At 38.8% G+C, this 24,594-nt stretch overlaps 1 protein-coding gene across 1 annotated transcript in view; it reads right to left on the bottom strand.

Moving 5' to 3' along the window:
- Positions 1-24,583, bottom strand: part of TCEANC2 (transcription elongation factor A N-terminal and central domain containing 2) — a 31,614-nt gene extending 7,031 nt beyond the window's left edge. The window contains exons 1-4 of the mRNA XM_081145541.1: positions 24,406-24,583; positions 23,663-23,806; positions 14,390-14,531; positions 1,408-1,601 (exon numbers count right to left, since the gene is read on the bottom strand). Of these exons, the coding sequence (XP_081001667.1) occupies positions 1,408-1,601; positions 14,390-14,531; positions 23,663-23,764 (438 nt within the window). The 5' untranslated portion in view covers positions 23,765-23,806; positions 24,406-24,583. The remainder of the gene's footprint in view (positions 1-1,407; positions 1,602-14,389; positions 14,532-23,662; positions 23,807-24,405) is intronic.
- Between the last annotated feature and the right edge of the window lie 11 nt (positions 24,584-24,594).

The raw sequence follows: 24,594 nt of genomic DNA, 5'->3' as shown, positions 1-24,594 counted from the left end.
GGAAAGTTATTTAGATTTACAACCTTCATATATTTTTCTCTTTTCCAAGCATTTAATATTCATATTAAAGCTTCCTTAGGAAAGGAAAGCAAACTTAACAGCATAGCAATATGCTAAATTATCAAATAACATTAAAAATTATAAAAATGAAAAAATAAGCATATATAAAAAAGGATATTCAAAATGACACTGATATTGATCAAGATGAAAAAGACAACACAAATGTAAATTATTGTCAATTTTCTGCAATGTTGTTTAAATAATCAATAAAACATCTCATGGAACATTTGGCATATAATTGGCTCTTAATAATCTGGGATAATCACAACTTTATAGCATTCATTTAAAAAGCTATAATAATTTACCAAACAGAAATGTACCAAAATGTTAACAAGATTATGTCTGGGTGGTAAGTTCAATGGTGATCTTTTTTTTCCTTTCTATGTTCTTCTCATTTTCTATCATAAGTTTGTATTTAAAAACCCCAAACTATATTTTTTAAAAGTAAATAATATACCACAAGTTCATCCACCCTTCTTTTGTGGATGAATAATTGAGACAGAAAGGTTAAAATATTTTTTCAGAGAATACAGTAACAGATCTAGTATTTAAATCAGACTTCTGAATTGCTTCCTTTGTAAACAATATTAAATTCTTAAAGAAACTTTAATAGGGATACCCTAAGAAGAAAAAATATAGGTGTTATATGTCTGATTTTTCCAGAGTATAAATTGACATATAAGATTTGTTTGACGATAGTGATTAGTATTATTGTTAAGGAGCAAAAATCTTTCTGGCATGTGTATCTCAAACCCTATTAGTCATCTGAACTGTTGGCTATGAAGATGATAGGAATTATGTTTAGCCAACTGATTATATCTTTAAAACCAAAGGTATGAGTTAGGGCAAAAAATGGGGGAGTAAAGTCTTTTCAATAGACAACTATTTATTTTGCCATTGATATTCCATAACAAAGCCTACCCCAGAATTTTTGCTTCAATGGGAAGGGAATGAATTTTAAATGGAAGGAGCTAGCATTCATTAAGTGATTTCTAATCACCAGGCATTATACTATTCTTTTGTATAAACAGTCCATTTACTCTTTCCAATAACCTTAGGTAGTAGGGATAATAATAATTTTACAGATTTAAAAAAAAAAATCAAGTCTCAGAAATGTTAAGGGATTTGCCTAAAGTGCCACAGCTAATATGTACTAGAGCCAGGGTTTTAATACAGGCCTTGCTAGTTCCTTTCTACAACTCTGTCTCCCAGAATGATTACAAATTCAGAACCCTTAAAGAAAAAGCAGATAAAGCACAGCACTAAGACTATGAAAGTTCATTCTGAAAATGTGAGGATAACATTCAACCAAGAGCTCCTAGTAATCACATTCCAACCAGACATTACCTCTAATTCCAACGCCTCTGAGAGTAACTTCTGGGCATTTTTCCTGAGTGCCTCAGTTTTGGAATCACTTCGGACTTCAATAGAAGGTCTATCTGCATGTTTCTCAATGAAAGTCCTCCACTCAGTGTAAACTTCTCTGGCAAGACAAGCCACTTCTGAATCTGAGTGTTGACGCATCTTGTTCACGGTGTGACCTGGAACAAGAGAAGAGAAACCAAAGGAAAGGTTGTTCGGTCTGCTGAAAAGTACAGGACTTGGATGGACTGATGTGTATATGGCACTTAGAAAGTCATTCACATCCCTAAGGATTTTAAGGCTCTTGTGCAAACGAAGACCGTTTCTCAAAGACTAAGGTTACAAGATAATCACTGGGGGAGAATCAATCAATGGACTAGCCAATGGAATAAGTCACAAAATAGAAGCATGACCAACAGACACTTAAAACGGAACAACTAAGGTACCAAGTCCTTAATCCAAATATTGCAATAAAATAAAATGAATTAAGCATTTTTCTTATCTTTTTCGTGCATATTATATTGCACAACCACCAAATCGCTCTAGCTATTGAGGGAATGTTCTTTATTCAGCTAATATGTGAAAAGATTGACAGAATTTTTAAAAATTTGTACCTCATGATGAAATGATTCACTCAGGTGGTAATCATCAGTGGATGAACTCATTTGATGACAGGTTGATGGGGAAATTTATAATAGAGGGATGAGCTGTCATTACCTGCACCTCTGATCAATCAGCGTCCCTGAGAGTGGGACTATCAGACACAGGTAGCACTTCACAGCCCTACCTATGGAGTATTCTTGCACCCTCCTCCCAAAGAAAAGACGAACCAGAACCCAATGAATCATTCAAAGCTAACTTCCAGTTTATAGAAAACGTGAGAGGAAGAGGAATGTTATAGTATGAGGAAACAGACAAATTCAGAATGTGGCGTTCTATAGGACAACAGACCTGGTTTCTGTAACAGTCAATCACATTTTAAAAATGGGAATAAGGTCACAGACTACTATAGATTAAAAGTCTTTTGAGTTCGAACTACCAAATCTAATACACTTGGAACCCCGTAATGCCATCTTCTACAGTAGCCAGAGTGGCCTTTATTTAACTTTATTCTTTTGGGGGATATTTTTTCTAAAATATAAATCTGACCATTTCACTACTCCACTTAAATCTTTCAGTTCTATATCCAAATTCATATCTTGTCACACAAGTCCCTTCAATCATCTGCCACCCTCCCACCTGCTTTCTAGCTTCATTTCCAGCTACTAACCCACCATCATCCTATAGTCCAGCTCCTAAAACACTTCAATATTTTCAAAGTCTCTACTTTTGAACGTATTTTCCAATAAACTTTCTGTCTGCCTGGAATACTCTTTTTTCCCCATTTCATCTGGTTAACTTCTATTCTATCTTTAAGACTCAGTACAGGAGTCCGTCCTCTAGGAAGTCTTTCTTAATACCCCTAGTCTTGGTTGGTACACCTCTTTTGTGCTTCCTTAGCACCTTGGGCTTTTGTTCATTACAATAATTATTATAATTAGTTGCAATTAGATCAGTTATCTCTCTTGTCTACCAGAGAGAACTCCCTGAGGGTAAGAGCTGTGACATGTTCACCTCTGTATCTCTAGCAGACAGCACGTGGCAGGAGGTAGGAATCAGGAGAGTGGATGTTCAGTAAATGTTGTGGAATGACAGGCCCATATGAAGAGTAACATATTTTTACTAAAATATACAAAACAAGGGGGAAAATACCATATTATAGGATGGAAAATTAATAAAAGAATGCCAATATATTGAAGTTAATTTGTAGACTTAATGTAATCTCAATCAAAAATCTCAATAGGCTATTTGTATTAGAATACAACCACTATTTCTAGACTTATTATAGAAATATAAATGGGCAAAAGTCTAAAATACTATTTTAAAAAAGAGGAATTATCAGGTATAAGGTATTAGAACATATTATAAGCAAAACTAATTAAAATTATATGGTCTAGTACCAAAAACATACACATACTGAATTAAAAAAATGAAGCCTGGGAATAGATCCTATTGTATACAAGAATTTAATATATAATAAGAATCATTGAACAAAGGGGAGCAGAAAAAGGATTTAAATTTGAAGATATGGTCAAAACCATTTAGAAAGTGTATCAACTTATGCCAACTGGATAGCCCAATGCTTAATGATTCATTTACTCTCCACACATTTGCTGAAGGCCCACTCTCTGTAGAGGAGGTACTATGCTAGGCACCAGTCATGCAGGGCTGAACAAGAAAATGTCCTTACTTTTAAGATTCTATGAAGAGCATCCTGCTGGTGAAAAAGAAATGTAACCTTGAAGGGAAGACAAGAGTCTTTAACTTCTCACTCTAACCAATTATCTATCAAGAAATTTCATCTAGCCTTTCTACTGCCCAGGGAAAGGAATACATCAGCACTCATCACAAGCAGAGGAAGAGGGAAATACAGAGCACTCGTAAGAACTGTCTCCAGGTGCTTCCTAGCTGGCAGTGCTGAGCGAGGTGTTCTGAAATACACACATCACTTAAAAGCTGGTCACTACTCAATACTTTCCTTTTCTGAGTACAGTTCTCTGCATCCTTGAGATCATTCATTCAGCAAGCAAATTTTTGTTGGTCACTGTTCTGGATGCTAAAAAATACAAAGATAAACAAGACACGGGAGGACCTTAAGACCTAAATTCAGGGCATTTTAATACTTTTACTAAGTACCTGCTTTAGGCCTGGTGCTGAGGGTACAGAGATGAAAAAGACACAGTCCCTGGAATTTAACCTATACTCACCTTGTGCCAAGGTGTGCAAATAAGACACATGTACCAAAATACTCATTCCAGTACTGTTTATGGTAGTGAAAAGCTAAAAACAACCTAGAAGCTCATCATTAAGGGTCTACTTTGTTAAATAAATTAGTCCATTCAAACAATACATATTTTGCAGTCATTAAAGACTAGAATAGCTCAACATGTAGTAACATGGAAAGATGATTACTTTATTCAGTTAAGTGAGAGAAAAAAAAGACACAGGTTCTCAGAAGAAATGCACAGTATGAGCCAATATTTATTTTTAAATACACTTATAAACACATATTTGTTTATATGCAGAGGAAAAGTCTAAAAGAATTTATAATGAAGTTATTAATGGGTCTCCTTTGAGTAGTGGGACCGCGTGTGTCTATGCTGTCCGGCTCACAGTCCTGCGGGTTGGCTCGATCTATAAGCGATTCTAACAGCGCAGGCTGTGCTGTGGCGGGTGCATTCAGGCTGCTCTGGAACAGGGATCCCTCTGGCTCTGTGCTCCCACCTTTTCCTTTTCTCTCTCCAAGGAGGCACTGCTGATCCAGCCTTGGTACGAGAACTGAAGACACAGGAGTCTCTTAAAGAGAGCTCTCTACTTGTCGAACCAATGGACCTTCTCCATCCTCATGTTGCTTAATCCTTCAAGGGCATCTGATACTGCTGCCTTCTTCCTTCTGGAATATTCTCTTCCGCTGCTTTTTGCAGCACCACCTGTTCCCGGTTGTCCTCTTCCTTCTCTCTCTCGCTGGTGGCATGTGCCTTGCTCAGCCTTTATCTGTGAACCCCAGATGGGGCGCTGTCTTTGGCCTCTTCTCTTCTTTCTTCACCTGCCTTCCCTGAGTAACCCTACCCACTCCTGTGGTCCAGCTACCCTCTGCAAGCAGATGACTACCAAATATGTATCTCTAGCCCACAGGCTCTCCTGGAGCACAAGACCGAAATATCCAGGCCCCTTATTGGACATCTCTACATGCTTACTTTGCAGGCACCTCTAACTCAACATTTCTAAAATGGAGAATGGAATTCATTATTATCCCTCTCAGTCCCTCCTCCTGTATTTCTTATCACACAATGGCACCACCATTCACTCATCATGTTAGGCTCCTTAACATTTATTATATCTTTCCCTTTTCCTCCTCAGCTCCCTCTTCCTTCTCACTGCTGCCCTGACTCGGTCCTCATAACCTCTCCACAGGTCTACTGCAATGATTTACTGACCAATCTTTGTTTCCAGTCTGGCCTTCTCCAATTTATCCTCTATACTGAAGTAAAAAATAACCTTTTAAAAACAATTAGATCACATCATTCTCTTACCAAAAACCCTTCTGTGGCTCTCTCCACTGCCCTCAAATTAATTTCTAAGTATAGCATTCAAGCTCTGAATGACCTGAACCTCTTTGGCCTTACCTCTCACAAGGTCGCCCTCTTTTGTCCCTCCCCTCACACCCAGCCCTCCTACCCCTTTATCTCCATGCACTAAGTTCGAGCCATAGAGAGCAGCTTGCACATCCTTGTTTTGGTTCAGGCTATCTGGCCTTCTTACATTTCTGTGCCTTAGCTCACTGTTCCTTCTGCCTAGAATGTTTAAATGCTCACTTTCCCTTCTAAACTGCAAACATCTGGAGGGCAGAAGTCATACCTTACTCCAAGCTATATTCCTAGCTCCCAGGATAGTGCCAAGGACAGGATAATCAATAAATGTTTGCTGAACTAAATTACAGCTAAATTAAAAAAATTTACATTTAGCTTTCGAATTGATTTTGTACTAATATTTAAATATGGATGCAGTTGATTGGTTAAATCACACAATTGCAAACAAAATAATGGAAAGATACTGTAAAGAACTGAATCCAAAGGTGCTGGGGAAGTCAAAAGCTTCTAATTCTTACCCATTGCTAAGAATTCTTTCTGCTTACTACTCCAGATTTTATATGAATTATCTCCTCTAATTTTTATAACTAAATAATGAATTAAATAATATCTGTATATGTCATTTTACAAATGAGAAACTGAAGGTCAGCAAAGTAATGTGCCCCAGGTCTCACAGCTAGCAAGTGTGGAAGCCAGGATTTGAATACCAGTGGCGTGACTCCAGGGCCTGCACACTTAACCCCTAATACCCTGTATTTCTCTGTTATTAGGGACTGGAACACAGGGAGTGTTCAATGAGGCTCTGCTAAGACAATGTTGTTCACCTTCTTGGTATTGCCAAGTCAGAAGAGCACAGGACTTGGGAGGTGGCCATAGGGCTTAAGGCTCCATCTCTCAGGCCAGAGCAGTGGAATCAATGCTTCTGGCCTGCATGGGGCAATACATCCCATAGATAACTCTCTCAGGAGCCCCTGCCAATACCAAGGAAACTATCCCAGGAAGGGCAAGGCTGTAAGATTTGTTAGCAAGAAGAAGGAGTCTCCAAAAAAAGAGTATCAGCAGGAAAGGCAGTCTGGGCAACAAAACAGGAGGAGAGGACAGTCTAGGGAAACCTCTACTAGAAAAAACAAGGCAAAAATAATAAATTTTAGATCACAAAAGGAATTTCGTGATAACAATGACAGTTAACCACTGTGCTAAATGCTTTACATACCTTAATTCATTTAATCCTCAGGAAAACCCTATGAGGTAGGTGCTGTTGTGATTCCTCATTTTATAGGTAAAGAACCTGAGGAACTAAGAGGTTAGGTAACTTGTGAAGGACATGGCAAGTAAAAAGCAGAGCCAGGTTTCAAATGTAGGCAGTGTGGCTCCAGAGCTCATGCATTAACCCTATACTATTGCTTCTGTTGATAATACAGTCCTACCTCCTCCTGATTGAGATGAAAAGAATGAGGATCCATGACCTTTCCCCAAGGTCACAAGTTGGTCAGTAGCTACCTCAAGGAAGTTAATGATCTGCAAAATGTCATTATTTGCTTCATGAAGTTTATGTTTTCAAGCAAGCAGTGCCACTGGCTGGTCTTATGATCTAGGTCAAGTCTCCTGGGCATAAGGGTAGGGGGTTTCTGCATCCCAGCACATTAAGCTAAATTCCCTGCAGGAAGCAGTCTTTCACTCATTTAACAAACATTACCAAATGCTAGGTATGTACCAGACCCTGCACTAGACATCGGGATAGAATGTGACCAAGATGCAGCCCTGTACTCAAGGAGCTCCAGGTAGGTCTAAGCACAGAAGACACCTAAAGAAACAAATGCATGAAAGTGTTACAGGTCCTAAACAGTACTGAAAGGGGAATCCCAGGGAGGGCCAAAAGGACAGAGGAGTCAATTCAGCTGGCAAAGGGGCCAGGAAATACCATAAAAGAGGCAAATTCTCATTCTGAGTCTTGACAATGGCTCAAGGAGACAGGACTCACAGAAGAAGAGTGAACAAGAACATAAAACCTGAAACAGCATGGCATAATTTGAGGGCTTGTGGTAGGCAGAATAATGGTCCCCAAAGACAGCCTTAATCCTCAGAACCTGTGAATATGTTACTTTACATGTAAAAAGGGACTCTGTAGATGTGATTTAAGGTTAAGGACCCTGAGATATGGTGGATTATTGATGGGACCAATTTAATCACACTTCTTAAAGGTAGAAGAGACAGAAGGGTGGGTTAGAAAGATGAGATGTGAGAAGAATTTGACCCTCCAGCTCTGAAGATGGAGGAAGGAAACCACGAGCCAAGGAATACAGGTAGCTTCTAGACACTGGAAAAGGCAAGGAAACATTATCCCCTAGAGTCTCCAGCATGGAAGGGAGGCCTTCCCACACTTTGATTTTAGCTTACTAAGACCCATACTGAACTTCTGACCCATAGAACTATAAGATAATAAATCTGTGTTGTTTTAAACCACTAATTTTGTGGCAATTTGTTGTGGCATTATTCATAGAAAATGAATACAGGAGCCTATAAATAGTTCAAGATTGCTGAAGAAATGGGAATCTATGGCACAACTTGAAACCATGGATCTTCCAAGTTCTACCCTTCAGCCCTTTAATCTTTTCTTTCACTCAGAGAATTCATCCACTTAGGTGATTTTAAGCAAATACTTCTAGGCAAATGACTTCCGAATACGTATTTTTAGTCTACATCTGTTATATGAGCTTCAGTCCCATATCTCCAACTGCCTGCTGGACATTTCTACCTGGAGAGTTCATGTCAGAGTAAAATGCTAGGGGCACTGACTGAAATGGGAATGCTAGGAGAAAACTTACATTTGAGGTACACAAGAAAAGGTACTAAATTCTGTTTAAAAGAGGTGAGTTTGAGCAGATAGCAGAACACACAGAGATGGTCCAATAAAATAAAGGCACATATGGCTAGGGTCCAGGACACAATGGCAGTCTGCTGCAAACCAAGAAAGAACATTGCCCCAAGAGACCGTATTCTCATTATATCTCTGATGCTAACTCACTATGTGGGCCTGGATAAGTCACTTCATCTCACTGGGTCCGTTTCCTTCTTTATAAATTTAGGTAGCTAAATGGATTTAAAAGTGTTATGACACTGACATTTACAAAGTTCAAGAATAGCAAAAATGATAAGATCTCAAGAATAAATGGACAAAGAACACAAACAATTCACACAAAAAGGACAAAGTGCCAATAAACACATAGAAAACAATTTATTCTCTGAAGCAAATGAAAATTAGATGCTATTTTAACCTATTAATTAGTAAGATTTTAAGAAAATGGTAGAAATATAAATTGAAACAACATTTCTAAAAATCTAAGATTTAAAAATGGATCAGGAAGGGAGATACATATCCAAGCGCTGTCTGAATTAAGGCCTCAGTTAAGCTCAAGAGGGGACAAGCTCTCTGCTGAAGTACTCTAAAGCAGCAGCAAGTCGGAGGTCAGAATTTTATGGAAAAGCACCCCATGTTAGGGAACAGGGGACAAGGACTGAAGAAACAGAGAAAGGCAAGAAACAGGAATATAAAAAAATAGAAAGTCATGGAGACAATCTTATTTGATCTTGTCATTTGCATTCATTTGGTGAATACATCCTGTGCTCCCGCTACATGCCATACTAATGCTTGAAATGGATCACTAAAAAAAATGTGATGCATGGTCCTGCTGGCCTAGGGTTACTGTTTAGCAAATAAAAAATAAAGAAGTAAATAATTAAATGAGTAATTACATACTCGGTAAGGGCTATGAAGGAAATATACATTTAAAAAATAGATAAAGAATTTGGCAATAAGTTCAGTGTCATTTATGTTGACAGAAAAAAGATTAATCAATAGTCTCAAATTCATGGTTCTAGGAAGAGAAATGAGACAAGACTATTGGGCTTGGATAGGATGAAATAACTCATGTCCTGAGAGAGAATAGTGGTTGTGAAGAAAAGCCAGCATGGAAAGGGTTGAATGAAGGAATGGGAGGTACAGAAATGGCAGTTGTGATTATCAATCATTTTTAAAGGAATCTGGCTATAAAGGGAAGAAGAGAAACAAGGTGTCTGTAAGAGATGGCAAAGACATTTAAAGGGAAAGATCTGAGTCTGAAGGCAGAAAGAACCGGTGGCAACAAAATAAAAAGCATCTTGGCCTCCTTGTCACCACAGTCTAATCCTTGCTAAGTCTAGTCCATTCTTCCATTCTCCCTGATAAGGTCTCTACAAACTTGTCAACCAACAGGTTAGAGTCTCTCCTATTTTAAAAATGACAATTTTCTTCAACCCCACATTCTCTTTCTGATATTGCCACCTCTCTTTTCTTTCAATACCAAACTTCTTGAAAGAGTTTATTTTCAGTTTCATTTCCTTACCTCCTTCTCATTCCTCAACCTTCTGCCCCTAACCCTGCCTTTGACCTTACCAAAATCCTTTCTGACCTTAACTTGCAAAATCTAATGTGCAATCTTTAGGCTTAGCATATTTGGCCCTTTGAGAACAATGGACACTGCTCACCTAGAAATACTCCTTTCCATTTCATGACAGCATTCTCTCCTGTTTCCCTTGTGACACCTTCTCAGTCACCTTCTATACGTCTCTTAAATATTGGTGTGCGTCAGGATTTTGGACTTAGCTCTATGCTTTCTTAAATATTCTCCCTGGGCAAACTTATCTATTTCCATTGCCTCAATTTCTAACCATATGCTGATGGTGACTCCCAAGTATATACTTATAGTCTCTCCTTAGCTTCAGCCTTGTACACCCAACATTCTATTGGACATTTCCTCCTGGATGTCCCACAGCATGTCAAACACAGTAAGTCTAAAACTGAATTTATTAATCTCTCCATCTCCAAACCTGCTGTTCCCTATCTTAATGAGCGGTACTGCCACCCACCTACTTGGCCGTAACAAATCTAAGCTCAGCCTTAACTCCTTTATCTTCATTCCCAACATGCAATAAATCTCTAGATCCTCTGGGATTTTATTCCATTTTTGTCTCTTGATTCCAACCACACTTCTCCATCTCCACAACTACTAACCCACCCTCATATCTCAACCAGATGTTTTAGTAGCTTCCTCACTGGGCTTCCTACCTCTAGATTTGCTTTTCTCCAATACTTTCCCACATGGCAGCCAGATAGATTTTTTCCTAAAATGCAAATGTGAGTATGTCATTCCTCCAGTCAAAATCCTCTAATAATAATTACTTACTATCTTTAGGGTCTCAGGCTTTATTATGGATAAAAGCTACCCTTTCCCTGAAGTAAAACTAGATTCTAAATAAAATCTACCTCATTGTTATCTTCCAAAAAAGTAAGCAGAAGCTAAAGGGATAGGCTCAGGGAGGGGTAGGGTTAAACTAAGGGCTAACGTAAATAGCAATGCTGCTGAAATACTTTTGGGCCAGTGGTGAAGTGGGAGAGCTAATCCTGGGACTCTCATATTGAACTGGGATCCTTGAGAAGTATGCTAAAGTATTCCAGGTCAGAAGTGACCCTTCACTATTGGCAGAAAGAAAAAAAGAAAAGCAGCAAATCCCCTTTTGAGGGAGGCTTCTCCAACTTAGTCAGACTAAATTCCCATAGATTGAAAGAAAATAATGCACTTACAATAAAAAATCAACAAAAACATGGGACGGCAAGCACCATGAGAGTCAGCAGAAACAATAAACAACAGATTTAAAACCCCAAGGCCTCCAAATACTAGAAGAGTCAGATGAAAAATACAGAACTATACATTAAGTGTTTAAAGAAATAAAAGGCACAATCATAAGAATGTACAAATAATATTTAAAAGAGATAGATTTAGGGGGAAAAGGAAACTTAAAAAAATGAAAAATAGTGTTTGAGATAAAGAACTCAATGAATGGGTTGAATAGCAGATTAGAGTCAGCTAAAAAGAGAATTACTGACTTCAAAGATATATACCTGAAGAAGCTGCCCAGATAATTACGAGAGACAAGGAGATAAAAAATACATACATATGACAAACAAGCTAAGGGATATGGGGGGGATAAAGGTCTAATAGAGTTCTAATTGCAGAATCCCAGAACGAAGAAATAGAATGAAAAAGAGGTACTTTTAAAGGGATGGCTGTAAAATTCCTACAAATGAACACAAATTTGCATGTCCAAGAAGTGTAATGTATCTAGGTTAAATAAAAAGAAATACATGTTTTGGTAGCCAGTCTATAAGATAGCCCCAATGATCCTCACCTCTTGGTATTCATAACCTGTGTACAGTTGCCTCCCAAACTGTACCAGGGTTGGTCTGTGTGCCCAACAGAATATGATAGAAGTGATGGTATGTCACTTCTGAGATTGGGTTATAAAAGACACTGTAGCTTCCATCTTGGTTGTTCTTTCTTGGATCACTTGTTCTGGGGAAAGACAGCTGCCATGTCATGAGCAGCCCTAAGGAGAGGCCCATGTAATGAAGGACTGAGGCCTCCTACCAGCAATCCTGGGAGTGAGCCATTTTCAGTAGATCCTTAAGCCCTGGTCAAACTTTCAGATGACTACGGACACAGCCAACAGCTTGACTGAAACATCTTAAGAGCCAGAATCACCCAGATAAGCATCTCCTAGATTCCTGACTCACAGAAAAACTATGAGATAACCATATTTAAGCTGCTAAATATGGGGGTAATTTTTACACAGGGATAGATAACTAATACACATGCTAAGACCAAAGAGTTTTTGAATGGCTTACAAAGGACCTTCTCCATCTGGTTCAGACTGTCTCTCCAGCTTCACTTCAAACACACCAAATTCCTTTTAGTTTCTGCAATGTATCCTGTTCTCTCCCACCTCCAGCTCTGTGTACAGCTCACAGGATTTACCCTCCTGCCTGACACATTCTTCAATATCTTCTTCTCCACTCCCAACACACATACTCCTTAGGCTAACTTCTCCCGATCATCAGAGCACTCATCACACTGTCTGATAATGTCTTGTTAAATTGTCTGTCCTTCCATTAGACTGCAGGCTTCAAAGAGGCGTAGACAATATCTGTCTCCATTATTATACCAGCACAGTTCCTAGCACGAAGAAAGCACTCAGTAAATATTTGTCTCTTATAGCCCACAGGATAGGGACAGGCAGGAGGCTAAAGGTGGAAGAATGTAAACATGCTCAGGCAATGATCCAAATGAATCTTCAGCTCAGCAATTGTTGTAACTACAAAGAAATCAAGAAACCCCTATATTCCATACCTCAGGCTTAGGGAAGGCTTAGGGTAGGGTCAAGACTCAAAAGTTGGATGGTTTCCAGCTCCTCTCAAGTCAAGCCCCCTTGTGTGGTTTCATTATGATCCCTGAATTGAAATCTCTGATCAGACACACCCATTCTTAAAAGCATACTCACAATTTACTCAAAGAATAGAAATGATTTTTAAAAAATTATTGTGTTCTGTATTTGTAGAACAATTCCAGCCTATTATGTTGATATTTAAGATTTGATCATAAATGGTAACTGTGGTATGTGCCTAAATATGAACATATATATACATATATGTAAATATATACATGTCATAAAATATTAATCACTAGTACCCTCTACTGGTGGAAATACTTTATCTGCTTATATGAATGGTCTTATTGCCCTCTAGTGATCGCAACCTATAAAGAGAAAATCCGCCAGCAGATGGGAGCATTTCCTTGGCTATAATGATAGGGTTTTATGTTCTTTAAGCATCTAATTTTCTCAGATTCTGGTTTATATTACAGGGGTGCAACTCTCAAGACTCTTGGGGGGTTCTCTGGGGGATTTCCACAGCTCTTGCCAGCTGTCAGCGCCAGTGTGAAGCTGCTCTCTCTCCTACTTCTCATGAATGAGAGGTCAAGGGGAGGCAGAGAAGGCAATGGCTGCACTAGTGAGGGCAAGAACAGCAGCTGTGAATGACTACCCTGGACTCCCTGGAGAGTTAGGAGCAGCTTGAGGAACACATGTTGGTCCTCCCTTGCATATTATTCACAGTTGTGTACTGTACTAAAATGGCAATTCAAGGCAGTCCCTGACTTACTTTTTAAGTATCTCCAATGCTATAACAAATGATACAGCAGCAAAGGATGCTATCATTTTGTTTTTATAAACCATACTTAGCAAGTTATTTCTACTAGAGAGGGAAAAGCCAAGTCTCTTTCAATATTGAACTGAAATGTCACCTCTTCTATGAAGCCTTTTCTGAACTCCCCAGATGTAAGTGACTACTCTTTTCTTTATGCCAGCATATACCTTGGATAGATCAGAATGGTACCCAGGATATTATTTCTATGTTTTTATTTATAACCTATAATTTCTTACTGCTAACATCTGTCTACATGCTTATTTCTCCGAAGTTCCTTGAGATCATGAACCATGTTATTAATTTTTGCACACCCAGCATCAAACACACTCAAAGTGTTATCCATAGGTTACTGCCAGTTACCAGTCCAGGCAGTAAGCACTGAAACGGAAGCATTTAGAAACTTTTATAGCAATTTGATAAGAGTAATTCTACATCTGTTGAATCTTTAAAAAAACCCTAAAAATAAAACAATAAACTGGGGCTTGTATTTTGTATATTTTAATTTTATTTTTCTGGTAATTTTTATTATATATTATGAAAGTCTTGGTCTGCAACCAATGGAAACTTTTTAGAACAATGGTCCCTTATCATGGATAGTTTGAGAAGCACTGATATGAAGATAATGTGTGAGTGAGGGAGGAAAGGAAGGAGGAAGGAGACAAAATATAAGCATTCTGCATAACATTCAAAAGGAACATACCTATCCGTGTTGATTTTAACACTTCCCTGGAGGGTATTTTCTTCTTTAATTCTCGTAAGGTTCCAACTAGATTCTCTTTGGTTTGACCAGGAAGCTCCAACATAGTTTTCCATCTTTTTATGTCTTCTATAACCACAACTCTCTGGGAAAAAGAAAAGTCATTTGGAAAATGGAACATTTTCATTAGAAAGACATCTGACTTCACCTGAGCTAATGGGGCTCCTATTGACATATGAATTATTGATTATGACCTGAACCAAAGCAGTGTGTGTGATAGCCCCAAATGATGGGTAATTGCTTAAAAGCAGGTCCTGCTTACTGCAAATCAGGAAGAGAGTTACATCTATTAGGAAAAGTGCAAGTTTTAATCTTACCATGTCAGACACCACTGGGCACTTAGCAGTGAGATGCAATAAGGATGAGAAGAAAAGAAAAACGATGCTGAGGTGAATCAATCCTATAGCTCACTTAAGTGTTTTAATTCATAGGTGAGGACAGAGAGCAGAAATGTCATAAAGACATATTTATTTCAACAGTAAAAGCACACTTTAACAGTTCCCCACTTCCTCGATGATACAACTCAAACTGTCTCTTGTTTGAAGAATTTTTTAAAACTTCAAATACATAGAAAAGTAGAGTAATTCACTATTTATAATAATGTTAACATTTTGCCATTTAAAAAAAAAAATCTTTATTGACTTCAGAGAGAGGAAGGCAGAGGGGCAGAGATTGAAACATCAATGATGGGAGTGTCATTGATGGGCTGCCTCCTGCACACCCCCTACTGGGGATCGAGCCCGCAACCCAGGCATGTGCCCTGACTGGAAATCAAACCTCGATCATCTGGATCATAGGTCAACGCTCAACCCCTGAGCCACACCAGCCAGGCCATTTTACCATTTTTATAAATAAAATATTAGAAAGTTCAAGTCTATTTACTCCCTCCACCAAACTCATCCGTCCCCCTCTTCTATTCCTTGAAGAAACTACCATACTTCCATTAAGCGTAAAATTTTAAATTAAGAAATCTAGGTGAAGGGATGGGAAAGTTCTTTATTCTGTATTGCAACTTTTCTGTAGTTTTGAAATTATTTCAACTAAAGAATTTTTTTTTTAATTCTCACCCAAGGACATGCTTAAAGAGAGGGAGAGAAACATCGATCGGTTGCCTTCTATACATGCCCAACCAGGGATCAAACCTGCAACCCAGGTATGTGCCCTGACCGGGAATTGAACCCAAAACCTTTCAGTGCCCAGGACAACCCTCAACTAACCGAGCCACTCAGGCCATAAAAAATTTTTTTAAAAAGTAAACAGAGACAAAATAATAAAGTTTTTATAATAAAAAAATCCTCTCAATGGTTATTATTCTGGGGAGGGGGCCCAGTTAAGGAAGAGAAGGGGGTATTGAGGGCTCTGGAATTCTGATAGCATTCTGTTTTTTGATCTGGATATTGGTGACACAGATGTGTTCACTTTGTGAAAATCTGTCCTGATGTATACTCATGACTTATTCATTTTTCTATATGCATGTGATAGTTCAATAAAAAGCAACCAAAAAAATAAAGTCTCAACTCCCTTCCCTGGCTGGGGTCTGCTTCCAGCCTAGCAGGCAGTGGTGGGAGGGATATTTTCAACAGGAAGAAGGTATAAATATCATATTCTACAATTTGCTTTTTCATCAATATATTTTCTTGATTTATTTATACTGATACATATAAAGCGAGATGATCCACTTTACTTTTTTTTTTTAATCCTCAATCAAGGATATTTTTCCCCATTGCTTTTCAGAGAGAGAATGGAAGGGGGGGGGGGGGAGAAGAAGAAACATTGATGTGAGAGACACACATTGATAGGTTGCCTCCAGCACATGCCAGGGGTTGAGCCTGCAACCAAGATACGTGCCCCTTGGCTGGAATCGAACCCAGAACCCTCATTCCAAGAGCCAATGCCCTAACCACTAAGCCAAACCACCTAGGACAAGATGATCCACTTTAATAGTGTTGGATAGTATTCCATTGTTTTTATATACAAATGTCTTAGAATTTTAAAATCTATTCCCCTAATTAATATTCAGGGTTGCATACAGTGTGAATTTAAACTATATAGATATATAGGTACATATAAATGTAAATATAGATATATATATCTCCGTGCACAGTAATAAGTGTGAGGTTCTACTTTATTATAGTCAACTTTTTTATCCAAAACCCTGAGAAGACCACAATCTTCATGCTGTTTCCTTGGACTAATGAAATTTTTCTAGTTCATTTTTCTCAAGCATGGTAGCCCTGTTTTGGCTGTTTCATATGGGGGTTATTAATCTGAGGACTTATGTGCAATACCCATACTGGCCCTAAAACCCCAGCCCCTAAGCATTACATCTGGTTTCAACAGAACTATTTGACTTAAGCTCCCACTTGCAGCTCTGGGTTTGGATTTCCCCTTTTTCCTGGCACCTGAGGATTTCTCGTTCTTGCTTTTAATTTCAGCTCTGTATTGGAGACTTTTTATCAAGCATTTCTACATGGTTAGAATGAGGTTCAGGGTTCCACTCAGCTCATTCCAGCATATGGAACTACAGAAGCCCAAACTCTTTAGCATGGCATAAAAGGCCTTCTTCCATGACTTGGTTCCTGACGTCCTTATCAGCTTCATCATCTGCTCCAGATACACCAAACTATTTAAAGCTGCCTAAATGAATCAAAGTATTTCACACTCTTTGTCTGGGATGTTCTTTCTTTGCCTATTTATTTTTTAAGATGCTGTTCAAGCATCACCTCCTCTATAAAGTCATTCTTGCCTCTCTCCAACCACATTTGACCATACTCCTTTTTGGGTCCCTTTGTAATCTGTACAGACTTTCATTACTGTGTATCTGCTTTCTGCTTATACTTATCTATAAGACTGTCTTCCCCTGGACTACAAGCAGCTTGAGGGCTGGAACAATTCATTTTTCTCTCTATCCCCAGTGCACAGTAGGTGTAACTGAACAAAGCCATTTCTACCCTCAAGGACTAAGTACAGCATAGTTTTTCAGATCTGAAATTTTAGGGCAGAAATAGAAAAACATAGCAGTCAGTTTCAGAGCAGAAGAATTCCATAAATATCAAAGAATGTTTCCTTATTTCTGTTCAAATGTGGGCCCAAAAACAAATATTTCCAGTTTTTATCAGCATTATGGAGAGGAACAGGAAAGTGAACATGAAATATCAATGGGGTAGCTACAATTAGTAATGGAATGGTTATTGCCAGAAAGAAGAGGCGCTCTCCAAAATACTATCTGGTCTTATGGTTGTGGATGGTTGAAATATCAAGTCTGACAAAACCAATTAGAGACAATAATTCTATCATATGCAGTAATGTGGGTACCATTCCACTGGTGGGGGCAGGGGACACATACTGGGCTAGTCAATCCTACAAAGAGAAGAAAGGTTTATACAGCATTCTCAACTGCTGAACTTAAAAGAATTAGCATATTCTAGAATCTTTTAATTAAAAAAATCTCCTATTGCAACCAACAGAAGAAACCACTCTCCCTTAAGAGAGTAAAAAGAGATTAACCAAATTAACCTTTACCATTCAAATGTACACTACATGAGCTCTATTGAGTATTACTTTCATTGAATGTGATAAGGATATGGCAAATTACTTGTACTATACTGATAACAGAAGTACAATGGTCCTAATATTCTAAGATTTTTATACTTCCTCTGCATGGCATTCAGAAACCTCCACTTTTTTTTAAATAGTTCACCCTATAGGGGGCAGACTGCAGAATCAGATTGTGTAGTTCAAATCCCAGCTCTGCAACTTATACCTGCATGACCTTGAGCAAACTGCTAAATCTCTCTGTGCCTTAGATTTTTTTTTTGATTTTTTTTTTTTAATATGCCTATTGATTTCAGAGAGAAGGGAGAGGGAGAGAAAGAGATAGAAACATCAATGATGAATCATTGGTCAGCTGCCTCCTGCACGCCCCCCCCCCCCCCCCCCCCCCGGAGATCAAGCCCGAAACCTGAACATGTGCTCTGATCAGGGATCCTAGGTTGACCCTCAAATGCTGAGTCATGCCAGCTGGGCTGTGCCTTAGATTCTTCATCTGTAAAATATAAATGATAGCTCTGGCCAGGTGGCTCAGTTGGTTGAAGCATTGTCCTGTACACCAAAAGGTGGAAGGTTCAATTCCTGGTCAGGGCAATATTCCTCTCTCACATTGATGTTTCTCTCTCTCTCGCTAAAAATTAATAAAACATATCCTCTGGTGAGGATTAAAATAAATAAAATAAATGATAAAAGCATCTATTTCACAGAGCTGTTATTAGAATTTAAAGAGTTAATATATGAAAAACATTTAACACAAGGCCTAACCCATAGAAATAGGCTCAATAAATGTTAGTAGTAATCATTACTACTATCATCATCACCGCCATCATCATCATTCTCAGCTCTAGTTTTACTACACAAGCCTCTCCTTTTCTGTACATGAAAAGAGGAAACGATCATTTCCAGAAACAATGCTTAGCCCTTTTAACATACATTTATCTATTTAGCCCTCATAACAACACTGCAGGTTAGATATTGTTATTTCTTGTGTTACTGATGAGGAAATTAAGGCTTGAATTCAGATGATTCTTGACATTAAAATGTGATGCTAGTGTGTGGGAATAAGTCATTTGGCAAAGAATAGAACTAGTTAACTCTCTAGAACTCACATGTAACTCAACTTGATTTTAACTTGTCATTGTGTACACATGAAGGTGAGCATGTATGTGTGCATAAAAGAAAGAGAACAGCAAGTACCACTTACTGAACGGTAATCTGTCACTACTTCCCTCTACCTAGCTAAATCTTTCCATCCCTTCAGGGTGCTCTGACCATTAAAATAGACACTGAGTTCTCTCCTCTCTTAACTCTTAACCCTTATTGTCCAAAAAACAATTTTGTAATGGATCATATATGATTTTGCATCATTACTTAAAAATTTCTTATGCTATGATCCTATAATAGGAAGCCCCACGAGGGCTCATACTTTGATCTTAAATTTCTCATATGTTCCCTAGAGTACCGAGCATAGTGCTGGGCATAAAGTTATTTCACAATAATATTTATAGAATAGTTTAATATACAGACCCTACAAGGGCATTTCCAAATAAAGAGATTCTTATTTATTCAATAAATGTTTACCTACAATGCAGCAGACACTGTTAGGTCTTGGAGCAGAATTAGAACGTAATAACACACTGTGGTCCCAGTCCTCAGGAGTTCATAGTAGACTGGGAAAAACTACAGGTAATCAGATAGTTATAGTATAGTGAGGTAAGTGGTATACCAGATATTTGAGCCAATTGCTGAGTACTGAAGAGGGAAGGATTAACTCCCCCAACGGACACAGAAAGCATTTCAAAATTCACTTATTTAACAAATATTTATTGACTGCTTAATATGTGCCAAGCACTGTGATAGGTCCAAGAACACAGAGGTAAATAAAATACCCAAGGTCCCTGTACTCATGAAATTTATAATCTAGAATTCACAGGGAAAGTTGCATTAAGTGGGTTGACAAATGAGTAGGAATTCACTTTGTAAAAGGAAAAAGGCTTTCCATGAAAAGGGACCAGAGTTATTCAAAGCCTTCGACCATGAAAGAGAATAGCTGATACTGAGAACAGCAAGAAATGGGGTGTGGTTCGAAAGTAGTCCTGTGAATAGGGAGCTACAAGGGATGAGATGACAAGGCTCACTGGCTCAGAACAGAAAGGGTCACATATGCCATGCCAAGGCTTTTGGAGTTTTAGTTCATTTGGTCATTCAGAAAAATGTATTGCAGACTTCTATATGCTAAGCCCTTTGCCAGGCAGAGGGGATACAAAATCAGTAAGACATACTCTTTCAGGAAGCTTAGAGTGTAGCAGGGCACAGGCATGTAAAGAAACACAGTTAAGCACAAACAAATACAATGATAGGGGCAATGTTAATAAACTGGGATGGCTTAGAGAATGTAAAACTGAATAAAGGAAACCTCATTTAAAATGAAGTTGGGAGGCCAGAAGGAGGAGCTGTCATCCACTACCACTAGACCCCAATAGGAAGGGACCATACCTTGCATTCTCAACAAAAAGTGTTTTTACTACCTAAGAAAGAGGAAGATTTTCTATTTTGCCCAGCAACAAGCCCAACCAATAGGAACCCTCAAAACTCAGCCAATTAGAAGTCATCAACACTCTAAACTCTCTTTCCTCCAAAGGATTTACCTTCAAAGCACCACCCCCTCTCAACATCCTTTTTCCTCTATAAAATTTCCTCTCCTTTGTTTGCTGGACTTGCCTATAGTTTTTCTATAGCATGCTGGTGCTGAATTTCAATTCTCTGCCATTCCTGAATAAACCCATTTTTGCTAGTAAAAATAACTGGCTGTTTTAGTTTTAAGGTAAACAAGAAGGGAGTGATTAGATTGTTTCTGTATCTCAGAGACACAAAGGTGGTCAGGGAAGATCAGAGACTCTTGAACTAAGTCATGGGGAACAAACAGGATTTCATAAAGTAGATGATGATAGCAAACACTTGCATAGTGCTTAGAATGTGCCAGACCCTGTTCCAAGTAGTGCAAAAGTAGATTTATAGTTGTGAGTAGTGCACAGTTTATTCTTGTATTATTTTTATTAATGTTATTAATAAAATTACTATTTTTCATATGAACTGTAAACCTACTTTTGCCCTGCTCTGTATATTGATTCACTCAAACTTAATCACTAACTTATAAAGTAGATATTATTATTAATTCCATTTTATAGATGAGGAAAGACACAGAGAGGTTAAATAAGTTGTCCAAATCACACTGGTAGTAATGGCAGAGCTGGGATTTTAACGTAGGCAGTTTGGCTCCAGAGTCTGTGTTTTTAATTACTGTACCATAACATCACCAAGACAAGGGAGTAAAGCCATTCTAGGCAAACAGAAAAACATATGCAAAGGTACAGAGGTATGAAAGTGCACATCTTTGGTAAATTGTGAGTGGTTGACACTGGAAGAAATGTACACTAAGAAGAGCCGGCAGGGGATGTGGCAGGAAGGTGCCCATGGAAGGCCTTGGGTGTCAATGTAAAGAAATGTCTTTATCGATGATAGGTAATGAGAAACCACTTAAGGATTAGGTAGGGAGATAACTTGAGTAGATTTTCATTTTTTAAAGACTTACTTCTCTGGCTTAAATGTGGAATAAGAATGGCAGGGATGCTAAGTAACCAGAATATGGCACTGCTCTAGATAAGAGCAAAGATATATGAATTTATAGGAGATAGAAGGACAAAAAAGATTTTTAGGAGGCAGCCCGGCTGGGTATAGCTGAGCAGTTAAGCATCGACCTAGGATCCAGACGATAGGGATTGGATTCCCGGTCAGGGCACATGCCCAGGGTTGCGAGCTTGATCCCCAGTCAGGGCATGCAGGAGGCAGCCGATCAATGACTCTCTCATCATTGATGTTTCTATCTCTCTCTCTCCTTCTCCTTCACTCTCTCTGAAATCAATAAAGATATATTAAAAAAAAAGAAAAAGATTTTTATGAGGCAGAATTGAAAAACTGAATACAAGAGAGAAAAGAGTTAAGGATGGTTTCTGTTTCTAGTCCTGGTTACTTGGTATATGGATATAAAAGTAAATACAGGAGAATAAAGAACTTGAAAGAAAAGCTATTACATTTCATAGAAATGTTATTCTATATATCTACTGTTCATTCTGATTTCATAATCTTCATATGACTTATTCTCATCATAATACAGTAATTCTCAGTTGGATACAAGTAGAGATATAGAGGGGAGAAGGGGCAGGTAGAAGTTAGAATCTGGGTGTTGGTATGAGTGTAGGTATAGTTTAATTATTACCATCCTCTTTTTCTTCCAGAGAGTCTGATATCACAATCCTGCCCACCACCATCCCTCAATGAGAATCATTGCTGTGTACAATTATCTGTGAATACTCTGAAAAACCAGAGACAACTGAAAATCTTGAATGTGTTGCATGAAGTCACAGAACTGCAAGACAAGAAGAGATTTTAAAGATCATCTAGAGTTCAGTAGGTCTCAACCAAGGACTGCTTGGAAATATGTGAGGGCATTACAACACTAAATTGGCATTTAGTGCCCAAGGGCCAGGAATGTTAAACTTCCTACAACTCACTGGACAGTTCCAAATAATCAAGAATTATCTTACCCCAAATGACGACAGTGCTCCTTTAAAGAAACATTGATATGACTCAACCCTACATTTTACAGATGAGGACAAACTGAGATCCCAGAGAAGGAAATGACCTGCTAAAGATAATCCAGTTACACAGTAAAGACTAGAATCAAGGGTTTCTGTTTATACCCCCTTCACTGCTTTCTGATCTGGATCTGTTAAGCCTATGGCATATCTACAAGAGTTCATCTGAGTATGTAAGTACACAGAATGCCAGCTTGCTATCACAGTTCTCTGCATTTTCTCCAGATTCCACTCTCACCCTCAGAAATCTAGGCTGGAGGCCCAAGTAGGTAGTCATAGCATGGGAAGTCTTAAGATGAATAAGGTCCCAATGGCCAAATACATAAAATGTGAAAAAACTCTTGGAAGCACAAACATTAGGAGTCTACTGGAGGAAGAGGAAGCAATAAAGGAAACAGAAAATAAAAAGTCAGATATGTAGAAGGAGAGGTTCAAGAAGACAAAGGGAACTAATTAAGAGCACTTTTTGTTGTTGTTTTTAGTGAAATAAGTTACTTTACCATTAATTGGGTATTTATGTTGACTGACTCATTCTTGGTTGTCTAACCTGTATCTATTCTTGACTCTTGATAACACTCAGGTTGCAGAGTCCATTAAATTCTCTTTCCCAGACTCAGCTGTAGCTATGGAGGTCATGTGATACAGTTCTGGCCAATAAGACAGGAGAATACAGTATCACCACCCAGCCTTACTGAGTTTGTACTGGGTACATAGAATCATACTTGGTACTTTAACATTACTAATAGACAAAATTTTGCAAAAGAATAACATTGGGGGCTTGTCCTACCAGCTAGCAAAATATACCATAAAGCCAAAGTAATTAGAAGAGTGTAAGAGAAGTACTGGAATTGATAAATAGAAGTCAGTACGGGGGGAAACAGATTAGGAGTGGTCAGGGACACTTTGGGGAGGAAGCACATTAGAAATAATTCATAGGTCTTCCAAAGAACTCCACACCACCTTGCTGTTACAGTCCATTGCACATTTTCTCTAGTCCCAGATCCCCTCTCACCTTCAGAGATTCAATCGTGGCCTGCTTGTAAATCTTTCTTCCAGGATTTTGCTTCTGAGGACTATTCTGGAGTCTAGGCGTTCGAATGACGAATTTATCCATTTCTAGGGGACTCCAACTATCTTCAAGTGCTTGCAGTGTGTTCTGCTCAAGAGAGAGGGCAGATTCTAAAATGGCATCAAAACTGCTGGGATGTGTGTTCCCTAAAGTGACACAACTGGGTTCTACACACTTTGGAAGCATTCCTGAATTATGTCTATCGAATGTGATTTACAGGAACATTCTCTCTTGAAAAAGAACCGTCTGCCTAAGAACTGAAACTTGTACAATGATGGGTCTACTTCCTGAGTCAGAAAGTGCCTAGGTTTCAGAAGAGCACGCTGTGGAGGGAATTCCAATACTGGGCCAGGCGCTGAACCTAGTGGCAAGCTCATTCCAATTTACATTGGGTTGTGGCAGTGTTAAAGTTCCACTGGGATCAATGAAACTCTCTTAACAACTACCCCATCGTAGCTGCAATCCCAAGGGTTCCCCTAGTTACCAGCAATCAACAACCATCTCCCGATCTCAGCAGGGTGCTCACATCAAGCAGTCATCTCCCTGAACTGCTTGGAGGTCAGAGGACCCTATCCACAACTATAGTCTTCTGGATCCCCGAGCAAAAATAAAACACCATTTTCCTCTGCCCTCAGCGCTCTTGAGCCAAGAAGGGGAACCTAGCAACGGCCTGACGAGAAACCCACCAGGAAAAGCAGCTCTGGCAGCAGACAGGCCCCTCAGAGAACACCCTCTGAGGCCCCCCAATCCCGATGAAGCTAAACAGACGCTTCTTTCCAGGGTGGTGGTTTCCCGGGAAGAGGACTCGTCCGCCCGCAGGGTGCCTCCGCCCCACCGCAAACCACACTTCCCAGAATGCACTGCGACGGGAGCGC

Source organism: Miniopterus schreibersii (genome assembly GCF_964146895.1).
Source record: "Miniopterus schreibersii genome assembly, chromosome: 8".
NCBI lineage: Eukaryota > Metazoa > Chordata > Mammalia > Chiroptera > Miniopteridae > Miniopterus > Miniopterus schreibersii.
Note: the sequence above shows the minus strand (reverse complement) of the source record. Positions and strands in the feature narration are given on the sequence as shown.